At 53.7% G+C, this 18530-nt stretch overlaps 1 protein-coding gene across 1 annotated transcript; it reads right to left on the minus strand.

Annotated features, from left to right (window-relative positions):
- Nucleotides 1–8901: 8901 nt before the first annotated feature.
- Nucleotides 8902–11403, minus strand: LOC109769209 (probable leucine-rich repeat receptor-like protein kinase At1g68400). The gene is made up of 2 exons (XM_020327957.4): nucleotides 9890–11403; nucleotides 8902–9788 (listed from the first exon to the last, which is right to left on the minus strand). The coding sequence occupies exons 1-2, from the start codon at nucleotides 11211–11213 to the stop codon at nucleotides 9097–9099; spliced, it is 2016 nt and encodes a 671-aa protein (XP_020183546.1). The 5' UTR covers nucleotides 11214–11403; the 3' UTR covers nucleotides 8902–9096.
- Between the last annotated feature and the right edge of the window lie 7127 nt (nucleotides 11404–18530).

Raw genomic sequence — 18530 nt, forward strand, 5'->3', positions numbered from 1 at the left:
GACGAACGAGACGATGCCGGGTCGAGCCTTTTCCTCCGGCTGGCTGACCTGCTGGGACTGCTAACCACTTCACTGTACGCTGCTACTATTGCGATCGCTATGGATAATTGGATCACGGATCGCTTTCCGCACCGCCGGCCTCGTCGCCCGCCCGCTCGCGTTGAACTTGGACCAGTGCAGCGCAGTGCATGGAACTACGCGAGCCCTCGGGCCGATTCCGATCTAGCGGCCTCTAGTGTAGCTGGACCACTCGCTCCGATCCAGCGGCGCGCCATGGGTGTTGGCGTAGAGAACAGCGCATCAATAATTGTGCTGCTACGTGCGTGTGCCCGCGCGGCGGCGCTGCCGGCACATCTACGGAGCTCACCGGAAAATGGAGCCGGTGAAAACGTCAAAGGAGAAACTTGTGGGCGGTGGAAACGCTGTCCATCCATTCACTCTAAGCAATGGGAGAAAGAACCAGCGAGTGTGCCAGATTGTATGTATAATGATCGTCCTGGACGTTCTGCATCCCATGTTAGATTTGGCAATGGTCATCCTCGACTGGCTGCGAATGGCGCAGGCCTCCGGTTATATCATTTACTGAGACGAGGTGGATTGGGTGGATCTTGGCGACTGATTGCTGTGCTGGGTCCGTGTACTGAGTACTCGTACATCAGAGTAGGCACGTACAACAACGAACTAATTAATACGTACTCGTGGATCTGCCAAAGTGCAGAAGGCTCGCAGCGGTCGGTCATGGGTCCACGCTGATCAGGGCACCGCGACAGTCCAAAACTTATACGTAACAGAGCTACTCTTATGAAATTGAGAGCATCTATAACCGGACTTGGTAAATTCGACCCTTCAAACACCCGCGGGCGCATCCCGACGGACCCTCATATTTTCTTTCACGCATTCACATATCTCAAATCCGGACTCTCAACTTCATGCAAATACATGCACGTCGATCATGCAACACAATGTCGTACGTCAATAACAAATGTTGGTATCGAGCATATATATGTTTACATAAAATTTATTTGAAGTGTCAAACTCAAGCATTGCCTCTTTGGTTGTCATTATGGATCCACATGTGCTCCACAAGATCATTGAGTAGCTGCGTGTGCATCTGCTGATTTCGAAGATTCCGATGCATCTGCAGAAAAGTTTATAAGCTAAGCCGCATCTTGATCTTCCGGGATTTCAACTTGTTCTCCGGGTGCTTCGAAATCATGGGTTTGGGCTACAACATCACCCTCATCCTCGATAATCATATTGTGCAGAATAACACAACATGTCATCAACAACCATAAAGTTTCCGATTCCCACATCATTGCAGCGCTCCGCACAATTCCCCAACGAGCTTGAAGCACACCAAATGCCCTCTCCACGTCCTTCCTAGCCGCTTCCTGCATTGTTGCAAAGTGGCTCTGTTTATTGCCACGCGGCTCGGATATGGTCTTCACAAACGCCGCTCGCTGAGGATAGATACCATCGGCAAGATAGTACCCCCATGTTGTAGGCGGCCGTTGACGGTGTAGTTGCACGAGGGTGATTCCTCATTGCAAAGCCTCCTGAACACCGGAGATCGTTGAAGCATATTGATGTCATTGTGAGAACCGGACATTCCAAAGAAAGCATGCCAAATCCATAAGTCATGTGATGCCACCGCTTCTAGTATGATGGTGGCCTATCTGGTGTGACCTTGATACATTCCCCGCAGACCTTTGGGGCAGTTTTTGCATTGCCAATGCATGCAATCAATTGATCCGAGCATTCTTGGAAACCCCCTTGCCTCTCCAATAGCCAACAACTTCTCCGTGTCCTGCGCATTTGGTTCTCTGAGATACTCCGGTCCAAACACCTCAACCACGGCGCGAGCAAATTTGATAGTAGTCTTGAGGCACGTGCTCTCCCCCATCCTGACCATCTCACCAACGACGTCTGCAGCAGTACCAAGTGCGAGCATCCTCAGAGCAGCCGTGCACTTCTGCTTGACCGAGAAATAGATTTGGCCGCAGCAATCCCTTCTCAGCTTGAAGTAGTCGTCGTGTGCCTCCACTCCCTCCACAATGCGCAAAAACAATGGTTCCGCATGCATAAACGGCGACGAAACCATGGATCATCCGGGGAAGCAGGTGAGGGAGCAAAGTAGTCATTGTGGAGTAGCTTTGCTCCAGACACTCTATCTCGGTTGATCACTCTTCTCCCTTTGATTGAGCCGTTGAAGTTGAGAATATGCTCCACTTGCCGGTCCATTTCCTCTTACATGCTCATGAGCATGATCATGTCCACTTCTTCATCCGAATCCGACGAATCGAAGAACTCATCTTGAATCATTTGGTCAAGCTCCGTCGGTCCATACTCCTCGTCCCACGAAGCATCGAAATCCATCATTTACCTAAAAAATCACAATAATTCCGGTCGGTCAATGTGTCGAACACATCAAGTGCAAGGCTGAGCCGGAGAGTTGCCGGACGTACCACGGTGGCGTCCGGGCCGGCAACAACGTCCCCCCGCAGCAAGGACGGGAGCGCTCTTCCGGAGCTGACGGCGGAGAGCCCGGGAACGGCTGCAGAGCGGGCGCGGCGGCGGAGCTGCGAGCCGGACGGCGCGGGCGAGGAAGAACAGAGGAGAGAGCAAATGGATCCGGCAGCTCGGGGGAGGGGGGGATTTGGTGCAATTTGGGGTGGGTCGGGTTGTTGGGTCCGACGTGGCGGGTGTGCCCGAGCGCGCCCGGGCGCCCCCATATTCGCCCCATATTTGGGCTGGATATGGGGGGTGCCAGTCAGCCCGGGTGTTTGAGGGCTGTTTGAGAGGCCCGTCTGGGTCAAAAAATCGTGACCGAGCAGCACAGAGCGGCCTGCCCGGGCGTATAAGGCAGGTTTGAGAGGTCCGGTTGTAGATGCTTTGTCAAGGCAAAAATATCATCAGATTTTCGTGTTTCTCTTCTCCTGTGCAAACGGAACGTACTACTCACTTCATTCCCTTATATGCAAGACCACTACGAAAAATATATTTTACATCTATACATGTATACATGGCCACTAACAGTAATCGAAGAAAAAATTAATGATGTTTCCTTATACTACCAACTTGTTTAATAATTGCATGCATGTAGTCATAATGACACTGTGCTACTGCCTTCTCATTCCTTTCTTGCATGTTGGCGTATTAATGATTCTGGTAAACAAAAAGAAATGTTGGATTGTAAAGCAGTCACTAAATTTTACCTTTATACCTGTAATTTGAGTTTGTGGCCTTGTATAAAGGAATGGAGTACTAAGAATTTTGCAAGAATGACAGTTTGGTAACTGCATCGTTTCGTGAAGTACCTCGATGCATCAGTCGGCGACACAACGATCTAAGCAAGGCGTTAGAGCATGTACAGCCGAGCGCTCCAAACCGGCCTCAAACGCCCGACTGGCCCACCCGGTTATGACCGGTCACGAAAATCTGACCCTAACGGGCGCCTCAAACGGCCTTGAAATGTCCGGGCTCACCGGCACCCCTCATATCCACCCCAAATATGAGATGGATGTGGGGGTGTCCGGGCGCGCCGCCACGTAGGAGTGACAATGGGGTCCCATGCGGAATCGCCCGAACCCCGACGGTCCGACGGACGCCCCCTCCGTCACCGCGGTGTGAACGCCTTGTGGCGTCGCTCCGGCTCGTCGCCCGAGGCTAAATCTATTTAAGTCGGTTGACGTCCCCCAACCCTAGCCCATCCACATCCTCACTCTCTGTGCCGCCGCCCGAGCCAGTCCGCCTCCTTTCCCCCGCTCTCCCATGCCCTCCGGCATCACCATGGTCCGGTGCAAGTTCACGAGGTACGCTATGCTCACGGTGGAGCGCCACATGTAGAGCGTGGAGGAGATCCAGGCAAGGCGCGCCACCCACATTGCTGTCGGGCTGCCTCCGGACTTGCCGAAACCAGAGGAGGAGGAGGAGGAGGAGGAGGAGGCGGCGGAGCAGCCTGCTCCGCGGTTCAACATGGTGGAGGTGAAGGCGGAGTTCACCATTGCCCAGTCCGCGAAGATGTCGGAGCAGCAGGCCATCCTGGAGTCCATCCAGGATGAGGCCTATGTGGAGGCCAACCGACAGTTCTTCCGGCACGTGCAGGCGGCATCCGACGCGCTCTTCGTTGAACTCGACGCAGAGATAGAGGAGGAGGAGGCCGGAGCGGAGCAGTTGAGACGTCGGAGCTGCAGCTGCCGCCCATATACCCGCAGCCGGGCACGGAGATTGTCTACATCTCCGACGAGGAGTAGCTAGATCATCTATGTAGTTTGTATGCTTTTTTATGGATTTGAGAATTTAGTATAAGATGTCCGGATCCAGTTATGTTAATTTGAGGAGTGCCCGATTACTGCTCATGGACGCGTTCGTTTGAGGGGTCATATTTGTCCTATGCTGTAGCAGATGCTCTCTATGGTGCGTTATCCGATCAACGAGTGAAAAAACCCATTAGTTCTCCCCCGCGTCGCCCTTCCTGGCGACACGGGGGAAACCCTAGATCGAGCGCCCGCAACCCCCCTTCTTCCTCCCCCACGGCTCGCCGCCACCAGAGGAGCGGCCGGCAAAGTCCGCGCCGGCTCCAGGGAAGGTGGCGGCGGGGCCCTTTTCGTTCAACCAGCTAGCAAGGCGCACGGCGAGAGGCTGCTGCAACGGTGGCGTGGGGCAGGGCCATGGCGGCGCGAGGCCCGTGTGCTCGCGAGGAGGCCCTGGCCGGCGCGCCGTGGCGCGAGATCCGCGCGGCGAGAGGCTCTGTGGCGACAAGATGGGCGCGGACGGCGCCCCCAGCGCGGATCTGCTGGGTGGCCACCTTGGGGGTTCCTGGGTCTGCGATGGTGCGAGATCCGCGCGGCAAGAGGCGCCAGGAGGTCGCGGTGGGTTCGCGGCGTGTGAAGGCTTGGCGTCAGGGCTGTAAGGGACCCGCAGTTGCCGGAGCTGATCTGGTTTCCGGCGGGCCTGCGGCCAGTTGCTCGCCGCCCGACGGCGTCTGGATGGTGGAGGTGGTAGCGGTGGTGCCGACGGAGGTTGGTGGGCTCCTCCCTTCGAGCTTGCTCACGTCCGGCTCCTGGAGTAGGGGCGCCGTCAAGCCTGGTGCATGACGAGTCTCGAGCAAACCAGATCCAACACGGACGTCGGGTCCTTGCGCGCGGCGGTGCGGGCCCGTTGCTTTTGGCTTGGTTTCGCCCTGTTCCGGCGCGCGGCGGCGCGGGTCGGTCTGTTTTGGCCAGGCATTTGTTTTCCTGTTGCGCCGCGGTGCGATCTCTCGCCCAGATCTGCGCATGGAGGCAGAGGACGGCCAAAATCGACTTGGTTCGCCCAGGTCCTGCGTGCGGCGGTGTGGACTGGTCAGGGTGGCGTGAGCTCGCTGGGATTCTGCGTGCGGCGGTGACAATGTTCGTGTTTGGTAGTGTGTGCTTGGTCTTGCTCTGCCCAGTGGCGCTTGGTTGGTCTCGGATCCTGGATGGCTGGTAGAAGACTCGGCTCCGGATGAAAATCCTGCATTGACTCTGTCGATGCCAACGGTAACGGCATCTTCAGATGTCGTCTCCTTCCTTGGAGGTATCGTTGTGGAGGTCGTTGCTCTTCCTACCCCATGGCTGAGGTCTCCGGGCGAAAGCCTAAGATCTGGCTCAGTCAGATCGGGTGATGAAGATGTCCTCAACATCACTTCCTCCTTGGAGGCGTCATCTTGGAGACCTCGACGATGGATTCCGATGGTGTGCATGGTTGCTGGAGGAGCTTGGGTTTGTGGTGGTGCCGGCAGGATCTTTTTCGTTTCTTTTCTTTTTGCACTAGCTCTTTTGTTGTGCTTTCCTCCTTTGGAGGGGCTCTTGTAACACCTTCTTCTGATCGATGAATTTGGTAGATCAACTACCAACATTAAAAAAAAAACGAGCACAAAAACGACACACTGAGCCAAGCCACATAGCAGAGGACAAAACCGCGAGCCAAGACACACAGCACAGGACGGAACCGCTTTGTACGTACGTAGTACGTGCATGAGGAGCTACGCTGCGTGCTGCTGACAAGGAAAGCTACCACTCGGCCAGGTGCGGCCAGCGGGAGGAACCCGACGTCCCGACCCCGACCGAGCCGGCACTACAACCACATTGCGCAGCGCAGCACTGCACTGCACCGCACCTGCAAGCAGAGCCCAGTGATGCCAGCAGAAAAAGGCTCTCCTCCTCCTCCTGCGCGGCCGGCGGTGCCCCCACGTCTCCTGTGTCACTGCACTGAACTGCAGTCGCCCTCCCCCTCCCCTGAGCCTGAGGAGCAGCAGCCGGGGCCGCTGAGATACTCCTATCACATACGTATCTGCATCGGGCGCTCCACCGCTGGCAATGGACGGTGGGTCGGTCTTGTGTGCCCATTCATGCCGCCACACCGCATCTTGTTCCATCAGTCATCACGCCAACAAAACCACCACTCCCTTCTATCCTCACTACTGCAAACCAGCAACTTTGGAAGGAAAAGAAAAAGAACCATTGCTCATCCTCTGCCAGGGCAGTAATCAACAGGTTCGCAAAGAAACCACGAGTGGCGGCTTCACGGATGAAGAAAATTCTCTATGATAGCGAAGGAAGGTGCGGGGGAATGTCAGGCAACTAGAATGTCACGGTGAGACACGCTCCATCTATTATTCATCATCTATCATGGCAATGTAAAGAGCTAGTAGAGATGATACGCACGCGTTGCGGCGGGAATTTGATGCGGCGATTTCTATGAGATGTGATGGTCTGAAATTTTAGTATTCTGATTAGCCATGTAAGAATTGAAACTCAAGCACATATGTCATTTAATATATTTGATTATTATATAAGTTGCATAAAAGATTATTTAATATAAGTATAACATGCAAGATGCATGTTAAGGTGGGTCTTTTCTCGTGCATAGTGGCATAGTGAGTTAGCGTATTTGCACGGCCAGAGAATTATATTTACTACCTCCGTTCTGATTTATTGGTCCTAAGGTATACAATCGGGATGTCACTATGCTAAGACTTTATAAGACTAGTGCACCAGAATAGCAGTCGTCGCTTAGGAAAAAAAGCGTAGATCACAAGGATCAAATCTGTAGACACACGAAGAAAGACAAACGAATAATGGATCCAAAAGGATTCACTGAAGGCCAACACCAATAGAATTCCGCGAGATCTGATGGAGACACACCACCGCGTACCCTCCAACGATGCTAGACACACAATCAAGACGGGGGATCGAGCATGTGAAACATTATTCCTACTAGGGTAGATGGGCGAATATCTGGTCCACCGGTGCTTCTCGTGCACCCAATGCACCGAACTCTTGCAGCAAATTTTAAATGTTCAGAAAATTCTGAAATAAATTAGCACATTCATACAACACCAATGTGTTGTCAGGAAATTTCAAATTGAAATTCGAAACATAGCTGGGAAACCAGGTTGCAATAATAGGCATCCAGTGCAAAAGTATAGTGTTTGCTATAAGAGCAACTCCAACGGGCCGACCCAAACGGACGGCGTTTTTGTCCGCTTTTTGTCCCTTTGGGTCGGCCGCCCGCCCGCCGTCCGCCCGCCCGCCGTCCGCCCTCTTTTAGTTTTGGGTCGGCAGTGCGCCCAACGGGCCGACCCATTTCATGACCGCGCGCGTGCCGTCGCCCTGGTTTTGGCGCTCCAGCGCGCGGGAAAGGTTCGAGCGCGGGGGGAAAGCAGCCTAGGGCGCGCTGGTTTTGGCGCTCCAGCGTGCGGGAAAGGTTCGCGCGCGGGGGGGAAAGTGGCCTAGGGCGCGCTGGTTTTGGCGCTCCAGCGCGCGGGAAAGCTTCGCGCGCGCGCCGCGGCCAGCGCTCGTTATAAAGAAGGCGCTCCTCTCGTCGCCTCTGCGCCACCATGTCGATCCGCCGCCTGGGCGCTTCGGATTTTCGCGGAGTCCGCGAGCACTGCTCCGGCGCCTTCTCCTCCGAGATCTAGTTTTGCGAGAAACGTCTCATCCTCGGCACCTTCGACACCGCAGAGGAGGCGGCCCGCGTGCACGACGCGGCGGCGTGGCGCCTCCGGAGGCCTCGTCGGGATATGAAATTTTCCAACATGTCGAGCCAGCGGGCGCAGGATCTGGCGCCTCTCCCGCGGCTTTTCACCGACGAGGATCGTCGTGTCCACCGGAGGCGGCAGCGTCGCCTCGCCATCGCAGAGAAGGACGTGGAAGCCTTGGTGGTGTGGCGCGGAGGCTTCCCGCAAGACATCGTCGACGAGCGCCAGTTCTACAAGCAATTGAGGTTGGAGAGGGACGCGAGGAGGAGGGAGCGAGCCGCCTATCGGGAGGACAAGCGTTCGCGGAAGCAGGCAGCTCAATTGAAACTGAAGTTACGAGAAACGTCGGGTTGGAACTTTGAAGACGAGCAGCTTGCTGACGCCTACATTCAGACGTCGGAGGAGGACATTACCGAGTCGAAGTCAGAAAGCGACGAGTAGTGGTCTTTTTCTTTTATCTGTGTACGCTACAACTATCTATGTATCCATTTTAATCTGAAAAATGACCGGCGGCGTCGGCGACATAGCAGGCGGGCGAGTGTGTGAATCCAATGTGCCACCGACCAGCGGGCCCGGTGAGAAAAGAGGGCAAGCACGCGCATCCGTCTTGTGTCCGCGCCGACGCAAATCAGGCTCAAAAAAGGGTCGGGAATGGATTGACAGGCGGACGAAAGCGGACGCGCGTCCGTTTGGGTCGGCGCGTTGGGCCGGCTTTTTTGTCCGCGCCGTCCGTCTGGGACGGCCGCGGACGAAATAGATCGCTCCATTGGAGTTGCTCTAAGAGCTGAATTATTATGAGATGAAATCCAAGTTGAAAGCCAGTGTAGTGCTGCAGTAGCAGAGGATCACATCGACGCAACAAAAAGACAAACGCCATGATCAATCAACTCACACAATAATAATCCAACCTCCCAGTACGGCTATTCTAATCAGATCAATCATCATCATCATGTACAACACCATCACCAGATCAGATAAGATCCAACGGACCACACCAATCGTCCCCCAGACGAAGACAAAAAAACAGTTAACCAAAGCACAAATCACAACTCAATCAAAGCCCCAAGTACTGTACCGAACAAAGCTCTCTCCGATCACTGGCTGGCGGCGCCGCCTTCCGAGACGGCGGGCGAGTCGGAGACGCCGGAGGACTCGTCCATGGACGACCCGTGCGACGGCGACGACGCCTGCGGGTCCCCGCACGCGCGGACCTCGTCGATCATCCGCACCACGTACCCGACCTTGGGCCGCTGGTCCGGCGCGCTCGCCGCGCAGCTTAGGGCCAGCTGCAGCATCGCCACCATCTCCTCCTCGATGCCCTTGTCCTTCATCAGCTCCAGGTCGAACACCTCCGACGTCCACTCCTCCCGCACCACCGACTGCACCCACCGCGGCAGCTCCGCCACCACGCCGCCGTTGGGCAGCTCGCTGCCCGGGCACCGCCCCGTCAGCAGCTCCAGCAGCACCACCCCGAGCGCGTACACGTCGCCCTTCTGCGACGCCCACGGCCGGGACGCCGGCGCGGGCGCCTCAGGCGCGCGGTACCCCGCCGAGCTCGCCGCCGGCGACGACGTGCCCAGCTGCGCCAGCCCGCAGTCAGCGAGGCGCGCCTCGCCCGACCTGTCGAGCAGGATGTTGGTGCTCTTGATGTTGCCGTGCGCCAGCTTGGGCGTCAGCCCGCCGCGCCGGCTCGCGTGGTGGATGTAGGCGAGGCCGCGCGCGGCGCCAGCCGCGATGCGCATGCGCGCCGCCCAGTCCAGCGGCGTCCGGCCCGGCCCTCGGTTACCTGCGACGACAGACGCACATTTCCACCTTCAATTCAGCAACAGAAGCAGCAAGTGTTCGACGGAATTAATGGCGAAGAATTAAGCGGGGCAGAGTGCTTGCCGTGGAGGAGGGAGAAGAGGCTGCCGTTGCGCATGAACTCGTAGACGAGCAGCTTCTCGTCGCGGGCGTAGTAGTAGGCGTTGAGCGGCACGATGTTGGGGTGGCGGAGGCGGCCGAGGACGGCCATGTGGTGCTCGAAGTCCTTCTTGGTCGACGCCGCCGCGGGCACCGCGTCGCGCAGCCGCTTCACGGCCACGACGCTGCCATCGTCGAGCACCGCCTTGTACGCCGTGCCGCAGCCGCCCTTGCCGAGCATCTCCGCGGACGCGCGCAGCAGCTCCTCCAGCTCGAACCGCCTCCCGCCGGCGTCCTCCAGAAACACCATCTTCCCTCGCTCGTACGTGCCACCGGCCGCCGCGACCACTCCCGCCGCGCCGTACGGGCTCGAGGAGTAGACGATCTTCTCCCCCTCGCGGTGGCGCCTGTCGCTCCGGCGCCCGGAGAGGCGCGGCCAGAAGTAGCAGAACAGCAGGCCGGCGACGAGCCCGACCACGGCGAAGTCCGCGGCCACAATTGCGGCCACGACCCCGCGGCTCATCTTCCCCTTGCCGTCCGGCGGCTTCGACGAGGGAGACGACGCCGCCATGGCCGCAGCCGGAGGGCACGGGGACGCGTTCTGCACCTCCTCCTTGCACGGCGGCAGGGGCGCGCCGCACAGGCCGGCGTTCCCGCCGAAGGCCTCGGCCGGGAACCCCGCCATCGCCACCGGAATCCTCCCCGCCAAGAGATTGTGGGACACGTTGAGATCCTGCAGCCTCGGCAGCGCAATGCCATCGACCCCGCCGGTGAGGCGGTTGGAGTCGAGCCTGAGCGTGAGCAGCCGGTCGAGCCGGGCCAGCTCGGGCGGCACGACGCCGGACAGGTTGTTGGAGGAGAGGTCGAGCCGGTAGAGGCGGTAGAGCTTGCCCAGCGACGGCGGGATGGCGCCGGAGAGCGCGTTGCGGGAGAGGAAGAGCAGCTTGAGCCCTTGGACCGGCGAGAGGTCCGGGACGGCGCCGGAGAGGTGGTTCCCCTTGAGGCTGAGCACGCGGAGGCCGTCGAGCCGGGCCAGCGCCGGGAGCGCGTCCGCGCCGGACAGGCCGAGCCCCTCGAGCACCAGCCGCGTCACGCGCCCGCCCGCGCACGTCACCCCGCGCCAGCCGCACGGGGACGGGCTGGCGGACGCGTTCCAGGTGGCCAGCGCGCCGGAGCGGTCCGCGGCGAGCCGGAAGTCGGCGAGCGCCGCGGCGTCGCCCTCCAGCGAACCGGCATTGGCGCCGCGCACGAGCAGGACGGCGAGCAGCAGCAGCAGCAGCGTGGTGCTGCTGCCGCTGGGACGAGGCATGGCTTTGTCCGGTGGAGGTGGACTGGTCGCCGCGAGCGGTGCGAGCAGAGCAGAAGTGGCAAGGCGGGCAGCGGCGAGACGGAGGGGAGTTCTTCTTGTCACGCTCTGTCGCCCTCTGCCCGGGCCTTTTTCTCCACCTCCGGCTCACTCCTCCTCGGCTTTCAACAGCTTTACCGCACAGTAAAGGCGCACGCTGCAGTGGCTGTCAGTCAGTCGCCACCACCACTCCACCAGTGCGCCGCTGCTGCATGCACTGCACTGCTGGGCTCGTGTAGTGTAGTGATCTGTCGACCGGAGCGAGAGCACGTACGGGCAGGCAGCAAGGGGACGACGTGTCCGTCCGTTCGTCCGTGGGGCTGGGGACGGGACGGTGTGGTCGTTGGGGGTTTTCGGTTGATGGGGACATGTCAGTGAGCGACGGACGGAGGTGGTAAGAAAAGCCGTGGGGGGAATTGTTTGGGCATCATGTCCTAGTGGGAGGGAGTGAGTAATAATTGTTGCATGGATCGGGGTGCCTGCCCTCCCTTTACGGCGTGCCTCGGGATGTGGGAAATGCGGAGCCTGTTTGGGCTAAACTAAGCCCAACTCCACCGCGCGACCCTATTTGTTCAGGTGCGGCCTCAAACGGACAAATGTCCGGATTTCGTCCGTTTTTGACCCGTCCCCGGTTCAAACTTGTGCTTGGTTTGGGGTGAAACGGACGCGCGCGGACGGCCTCGACGCACGCCCTTGTCTCCCGTGACCCGCCTGTCGGGGACACTAGCAGTCCCTCCGCTCCCAACGCTTCCACACTCTCTCCCCGCCCCGCCCCGCCACCGCTATTCTCCGGACGCCTCCTCACAGCGCAGCCCCCGGCCGTCCATACCAAACCACGTCTCGACATGGCCGCCACCACGCCCGCGCTTTGGTCGTAGTTTTGGCCGTCGATCGGAGGAGGTTTGGCCGTCGCCGTCTTTGCCAGTGGCAGAGGGGACATGACCGCCGGCGACGTACCACGGCGGCCGCAACAGCTTCCGACGAGAGCTCCAGAGCGGCCAGTAGCCGGCCGGCAACCACCCCTGCTGCGTCGAGGTGATCATCGCGGCCTCTTCGCCACCACGACCGCAAGGTGTTCGACATTTCGCCCACAAAGGTATTGACAGTGGAGACGAGTTTTGCTTCCATCACTTCCTTTGTTCATCGGACGATTCGTCGTCAGATGATGAAGATTTTGTGGTGGCTGCACTGGTCGTTCACGACCACATTCAACGGCAGCTTCCTCGGTACAGGGGGTCAGTCCCTGGCCGTGCTCCCAACCTGAACCGCAACAGGGAGAGAGGGCACGCCCTGCTCTATGACGATTACTTTGCGAACACCCCGCTTTTCAAGCCGGATAAATTTCGTCGCCGTTTTCGTATGGCAAGGCATGTGTTCAATCGTATCCGATAGGGAGTGGTTGCTCATGACCCATACTTCGAGTGCAAGACGGATGCCCTTGGCAAGTTTGGATTCTCCTCATACCAGAAATGTACCGTCGCCATCCGCATGCTTGCATATGGAATTCCAGGCGATCTGGTGGATGAGTATGTGCGTATGAGTGAGACAACATGTCTGATGTCAATGTACAAGTTTTGCCAGGCTATGATCGAGGTGTTTGGCCCAGAGTACTTGAGGCAGCCAACTGCCTCTGATACAGAGAGATTGATGGCGACCAACGCAACTAGAGACTTTCCAGGCATGCTTGGCAGCATAGATTGTATGCACTGGGAGTGGAAGAACTGTCCATTTGCTTGACAGGGCCAGTACAAGGGGCATGTCAACGCGTGCACTGTCATATTAGAAGCGGTGGCTTCGCGGGATCTTTGGATATGGCATTCTTTCTTCGGCATGGCAGGTTCTCACAATGATATCAACGTGCTGCAGCGTTCTCCAGTCTTCGCGAGGCTTGCAGAAGGCCACTCCCCACCTGTCAACTTTGAGATCGACGGCCACCAGTACAACAAGGGATACTATCTAGCTGATGGTATATATCCTCAGTGGTCAACTTTTGTGAAGACAATCTCGAAACCCCAAGGTGAGAAGAGAAAGAGATTTTCCCAAATGCAAGAGAGTGCTAGAAAGGATGTGGAACGTGCTTTTGGTGTGCTTCAATCCCGGTGGGTTATCGTTCGAAACCCTGCACTGTCATGGGATGAAAGGAAGCTTTGGGAGGTGATGACTGCTTGTGTGATCATGCACAACATGGTCGTCGAGGACGAGCGTGATGAGAGTATCTTCGACCAAGGATTTGATTATCAAGGTGAAAATATTGAGCCCCTGCACCAAGACCCAGCCAAATTTGAACAGTTTGTCCAATTCCACCGTGAGATGCGTGATTGGCACACTCATTTGAATCTTCAAAATAACTTGGTTGAGCACGTGTCGGATCACATTGGCAACCAATAGATGGATTGGTTCATTTTATGTTCAGTCAAGACAATTTCGATTTGGTTGTAAAACTATTTTATTAAGGACAATTTCAATTGGGTTGTAAAACTATTTTAATTTTCAGACAAATATTTGGACGTGCAAACTAGTTTTGATGAAAAATATGGGTATTTTTGGCCCTGACGGACATGATGGGGCAAACAGATGCGGCTGCGCGCTGGGCGCACGGCCACCACATCCCAGGACACGTCCAGACACGACCCCATTGCCCTACCCAAACGGACAGAATCCGGACAAAACGGACGTTCGTTTGGGGTCGCGCGGTGGAGTTGGCCTAACCAACGAACCAATGGGCCATGGGCTACAGGTTCATGTCATCATGGCGCCAACAAGAAGGAGCGGCGCAGGCTGCCTGCAGATGCCGCCGGCGAGGTGACTGGACGGAGTAATTAGCTTGCAAACTTTAATTGAAAACTACTCCCTCTATAAACTAATATAAGAGCGTTTAAATTATTATTTTAGTATTCTAAACGATTTTATATTATTTATGAAGGGAGTAGTAATGGTTTTTATAGTTGACAATTGTTAGTTTTAGGCAGTGTTGGATCATGAACAGATTACGGAGGGAAGGGGGAAGCAAAGATGAAGCAAGTAGCTGCATAATTCATTATTTGGTGTTCATTTTTCTTCCCTCATTGCTCAAGTTTCAGTCTTTTAGAAACAAACATGCTGCGCTACAGCACTCTGAGTGACTGAAGGCCTTGGGCTGAGACCAAGCCTAGTCATTACATGGGCCGGAGCCAGCAGGTTATCTTTCTCTTCTGAAATATAAGGTCGGCCCATTTGCTAAAAAAATCATCACATCCGCGTACAACATTAGACCTCCATTTGCAAAATGCCGCTAAAACACACACTGGCCTAGACCCATGATGCTCCCTCGGCTGACTTCGCTTTTTTTCCCTCGCTCCTCGGCCGAGACCCATGCCGCCTCCCTTTTTTCTCCGCTACGACACTCTGAGTCAAGCCAGTGACTGGAAGTTTTGGGCCGAGGCTAGCCTAGTCGTTCATGTGCGAGAAAGAGACTGTGAACTCCCATAATTCCCTTTAAGCAAAGAACTCTTGCCGAAGCCAGCCCAGAGTAGAGCTCCGATGCGTTGTCACTTGAGAATAAAGTGTTGTTTTACCAGCAAAAAAGAGTGGTGTTTTTCCTCTCCAAAGATACAATGCTTGCTAAAACACCGTGCATGGCTAAAGGATCTTCACATAATTTAATAAACCATGAGTTTCAGAAAATGCTTCTTGAATTTAAAAACATAATCATGAAAATTTGGAAAACTTAGCAAATTTTTTATAAAAATATCCTTGAATTTTTTAAATTGTTCATCAAATTTTAAAAAGTTTTCATCAAATTTAAAATATGTTTATGTTTTTTAGGAAATAACCATGATTATTTTTAAAAATTAAAAATTAAAGGTAGAAATGATACAACAAAAAACAAGAGCAGAGAAAAGAAAGAAAAAAGGGAAAAAAAGAGTAAATTCGGTATAAAAACATAAAATAAAAAATTTATATGCTATAAAAGGATCAAGAATAGCGCGCAAATCGCAGAAATCGCTCACCCTCTCGTGATATGGGCCGGCCCAAGTCGATGGTGTTTGTTGGTTCAAGTGATTTTATTTTTTCATACTGAAGTTTAGGATATTCCAATGAGACTACTACTTTGTTGATATTTCTGTAGCATATCTTTTTCATCATCTTGGCTTATGACACTTTGGGATTGGAAAATGCCTCTTATTCATTCTCGAGATTAAGACCCACAATGACAAAAGTGTGTTTTATCCCCCCCCCCCCCCCCCCCCCCCCCCCCAAAAAAAGGGGCACACTCAGTTTTAGCAATAGGTTGGAACCTGGAATAATTAAAGAAGTGGGGGTGGTTGTACTCCTAGCCCAAATGGGGATTTGACCACATGTGTAGCGTCAATTTATATGCCATTGAGGCAGATTTTCTTTTCAATGTGAGATGATGTTTCTGTTTACGAGATATCTTTGGTGACTTCATTGATCTTTAATCTCCATGACTTTAGTATACATAGGAATTGTATGAGTATACACGTACTGGTGCTGCGTATATTTGTCTAAAAGTTGTACATGCCAAAAAAAACTAATCTATACTTCAGTTTGCTCCTTCATTAGCACATATTTTTTCTTAAGATATATATGTGTGACTTACGAGTCTTGCGCCAGTAAATAACATATTATTCAAGATGGTTCAAAATGTATACTCAGTGGTTTAACCAACATCAAAAAGACCATGGGTAAGTAAGACTAGTATGGCTTTTGGGCTAACCGAATATCCTAGAATCCAATCATGTGAAATCAAACAACAAAAGTAGAAAAAAAAACCCAACCAAATCCTCCAAAAATCATACATTTTTTTATCAAAGGATCCATAGATTATGAAAAAGCATATGGTAGAATAATAGAGTTTCTTCTAAAAATGATGAGATATAAAGGTTTGGTCCAGAGTGGATGACACTTTACCCCATTCCCTATTAAGTAAAGGACATGTGAGATGATTTACTCCAAGGCAGTGAGCGTGGCGAAGTGCTGAGAAAACACATCTACTACCTCCCACAACAACATAAGGCATCAGGTGAGATCCCTAATGTCCAAGATGTTCTTGAAGTGTTCGAGCCTGGAATTATGTAATGCCCATGTGTATTACAATGAAGATAGAAGCGCAGGAGACATTTTCAAGGGGGTACCACATGAGTGGTGTTCTACCTCCCATGCTAATGGCCAAGATGGGTCACTAATCACACGAGCAAAATAGGATACCATCCATCATCATTTCACTTCTTTCATGTTGCAAAGGTCGACTAGGGAGGTTTACTTCAACTGGTCAGGCATGGCTTTCAAGGAGTGTGATCTTGAGTCAGTCACAGACGCCTTCCCAGGGGAGGATTTCCTTCCTGTCATCCATGATTTTCCTAGTGGGAAGGTTCCGGGTGAAAGAACATGCGGTGCCCCCATGTTTGGTTTTGGTAATTGATGACAATCTCTATGGACTAATGGTTGCCTTGAGTTATATTTGAAGGTTTTGTCCATAGGATTTTCTTGGAGTACATGTGTTGGTTTCAAGGAGAGTTTGTGTTGACCAAGGTGCTATTCAAGGAATTACCTAAAAGATTGGTCTTGTGAGAGGTTGATCAAGACTAAGTCAAAGAGTGAATCAAGTTGATCAACACACAAAGCATAGAAGATGTACCGAGAGGGATCAAGTGATCCCATGGTATGGTAAGCATTGTCAATTACGCTTTGTGTACTAACCCATGGTCTTCGTGAGAGTTCTTTGTGGGGTTAGGATGCGGTGTGCAAGTTCAAGTGATGCATCACGAAGAGATCAAGTGCTTGAAGCTTGCCGTCCATTGTGGTGACAATGGACTTGTGAAGATGAGCCGAAGAGTGGCTCACCCATAGTGGACTATGGGGAGCAATCATCTAGTCTTCATCGAGCCAACGCAATCAAGAAAGGTGGTCCAACTTGAGGGAGTCAAGATCGTCATCATCTAGCTCAAGTGGACAAGGTGCAAGGCAAATGTTTGCCCTTGATAGGTTTTATATTTTACCGGTCTCAAGGTGGTAGTTGGGAGACCGGGTTATAGGATCGTTTGCCGTACTATCAAGGGGGGCTCTCAAGTTGGTAGCTTGATCGTATCGTTAGTAGAGAGCTCAAACCATTGCATCCTTGCATCATGTTTCTTGGTTTTTGTTTGGTTCTCTTTGTGAGTCTTAGAGCTTATGGTCATCTTGATGACAAGCTTGAGTTCATCGAAAATGGAGTTCGCATGCGTCTTCTATGATGTTTTCGGTGTTGGAGGTTTTACCGGTCTTATCCAAGGAAGGGTTCTCACCATTTTCTTATGGGCCTTTTCTCATTTATTTCTTATTGATATTTCTATCAATATTGTGTTAGCCCATGTCGTTAGCTTTCCAACAAACTTGGTTTCGTTGATTTCGGAGTCCGTTTGCAGAAGTTGTGGCTGTTTTGGTAAAGGCTGCAGCGGTGCTACCGCGGCTAGAGCGGATGTAATTTTTTACTACCGCTCCAGAGCGGTACTACCGCGGCTCCTGAGCGGTAGTACCGCTCCAGAGCTGTACTACCACGGCTCCTGAGCGGTAGTACCGCTCCGGACCAAAATCTCGTGTTTTGCTCAGCGGAGGTAGGCACGGAATATTTTTTAGTACCGCTCGCAAGCAGTATTACCGCTACCATTTGCGATATACCGCTATCCCTAGAGGTAGTACCGTGAGGTCGAGTGGTAGTACCGTGAGGACGAGCGGTAGTACCGCTCCAGCGGTTCTACTGGCCTTTTGCCTCCTCGCTGTTGTTTTTCGAAGGGGTTCTACCGCCCTAGCGGTAGTACCGCTCTGTGCGGGCTGTGAGCATAACGGTTGGATTTTTTCCCATATATAAAAGGGGGTCTTCTTCCCCATTGAACCTTATCTCTTTAGCTCGTGTTCTTCCCCCATTGTTGACCTTCTTCGAGCTTGCTAACTCTCAATTCCTCCAATGATTCTTGCTAGTTCTTGAGGGAAAAGAGAGAGGAGATCTAGATCCACGTTTCCACCAATCACTTTCTCCTCTAAGTGAGGGGAACCCCTTGGATCTAGATCTTGGAGTTCTTCGTGTTCTTCTTTCGTTCTTCCTCTCATTTTCCTCCCTAACATTAGTTGCTTTGGTGGGATTTGGGAGAGAAGGACTTGGGCACTCCGTGTGCCCTTGCCATTGCATTTGGTGCATCGGTTTGAGTTCTCCACAGTGATACGTGGAAGTGAAGTTTGAGAAGCTTATTACTCTTGGGTGTTTGGGCACCCTAGAGCTTGTTCCTCTTGGGTGCCTTGGCGCCC

Source organism: Aegilops tauschii, chromosome 3 (genome assembly GCF_002575655.3).
Source record: "Aegilops tauschii subsp. strangulata cultivar AL8/78 chromosome 3, Aet v6.0, whole genome shotgun sequence".
NCBI classification, from domain to species: domain Eukaryota; kingdom Viridiplantae; phylum Streptophyta; class Magnoliopsida; order Poales; family Poaceae; genus Aegilops; species Aegilops tauschii.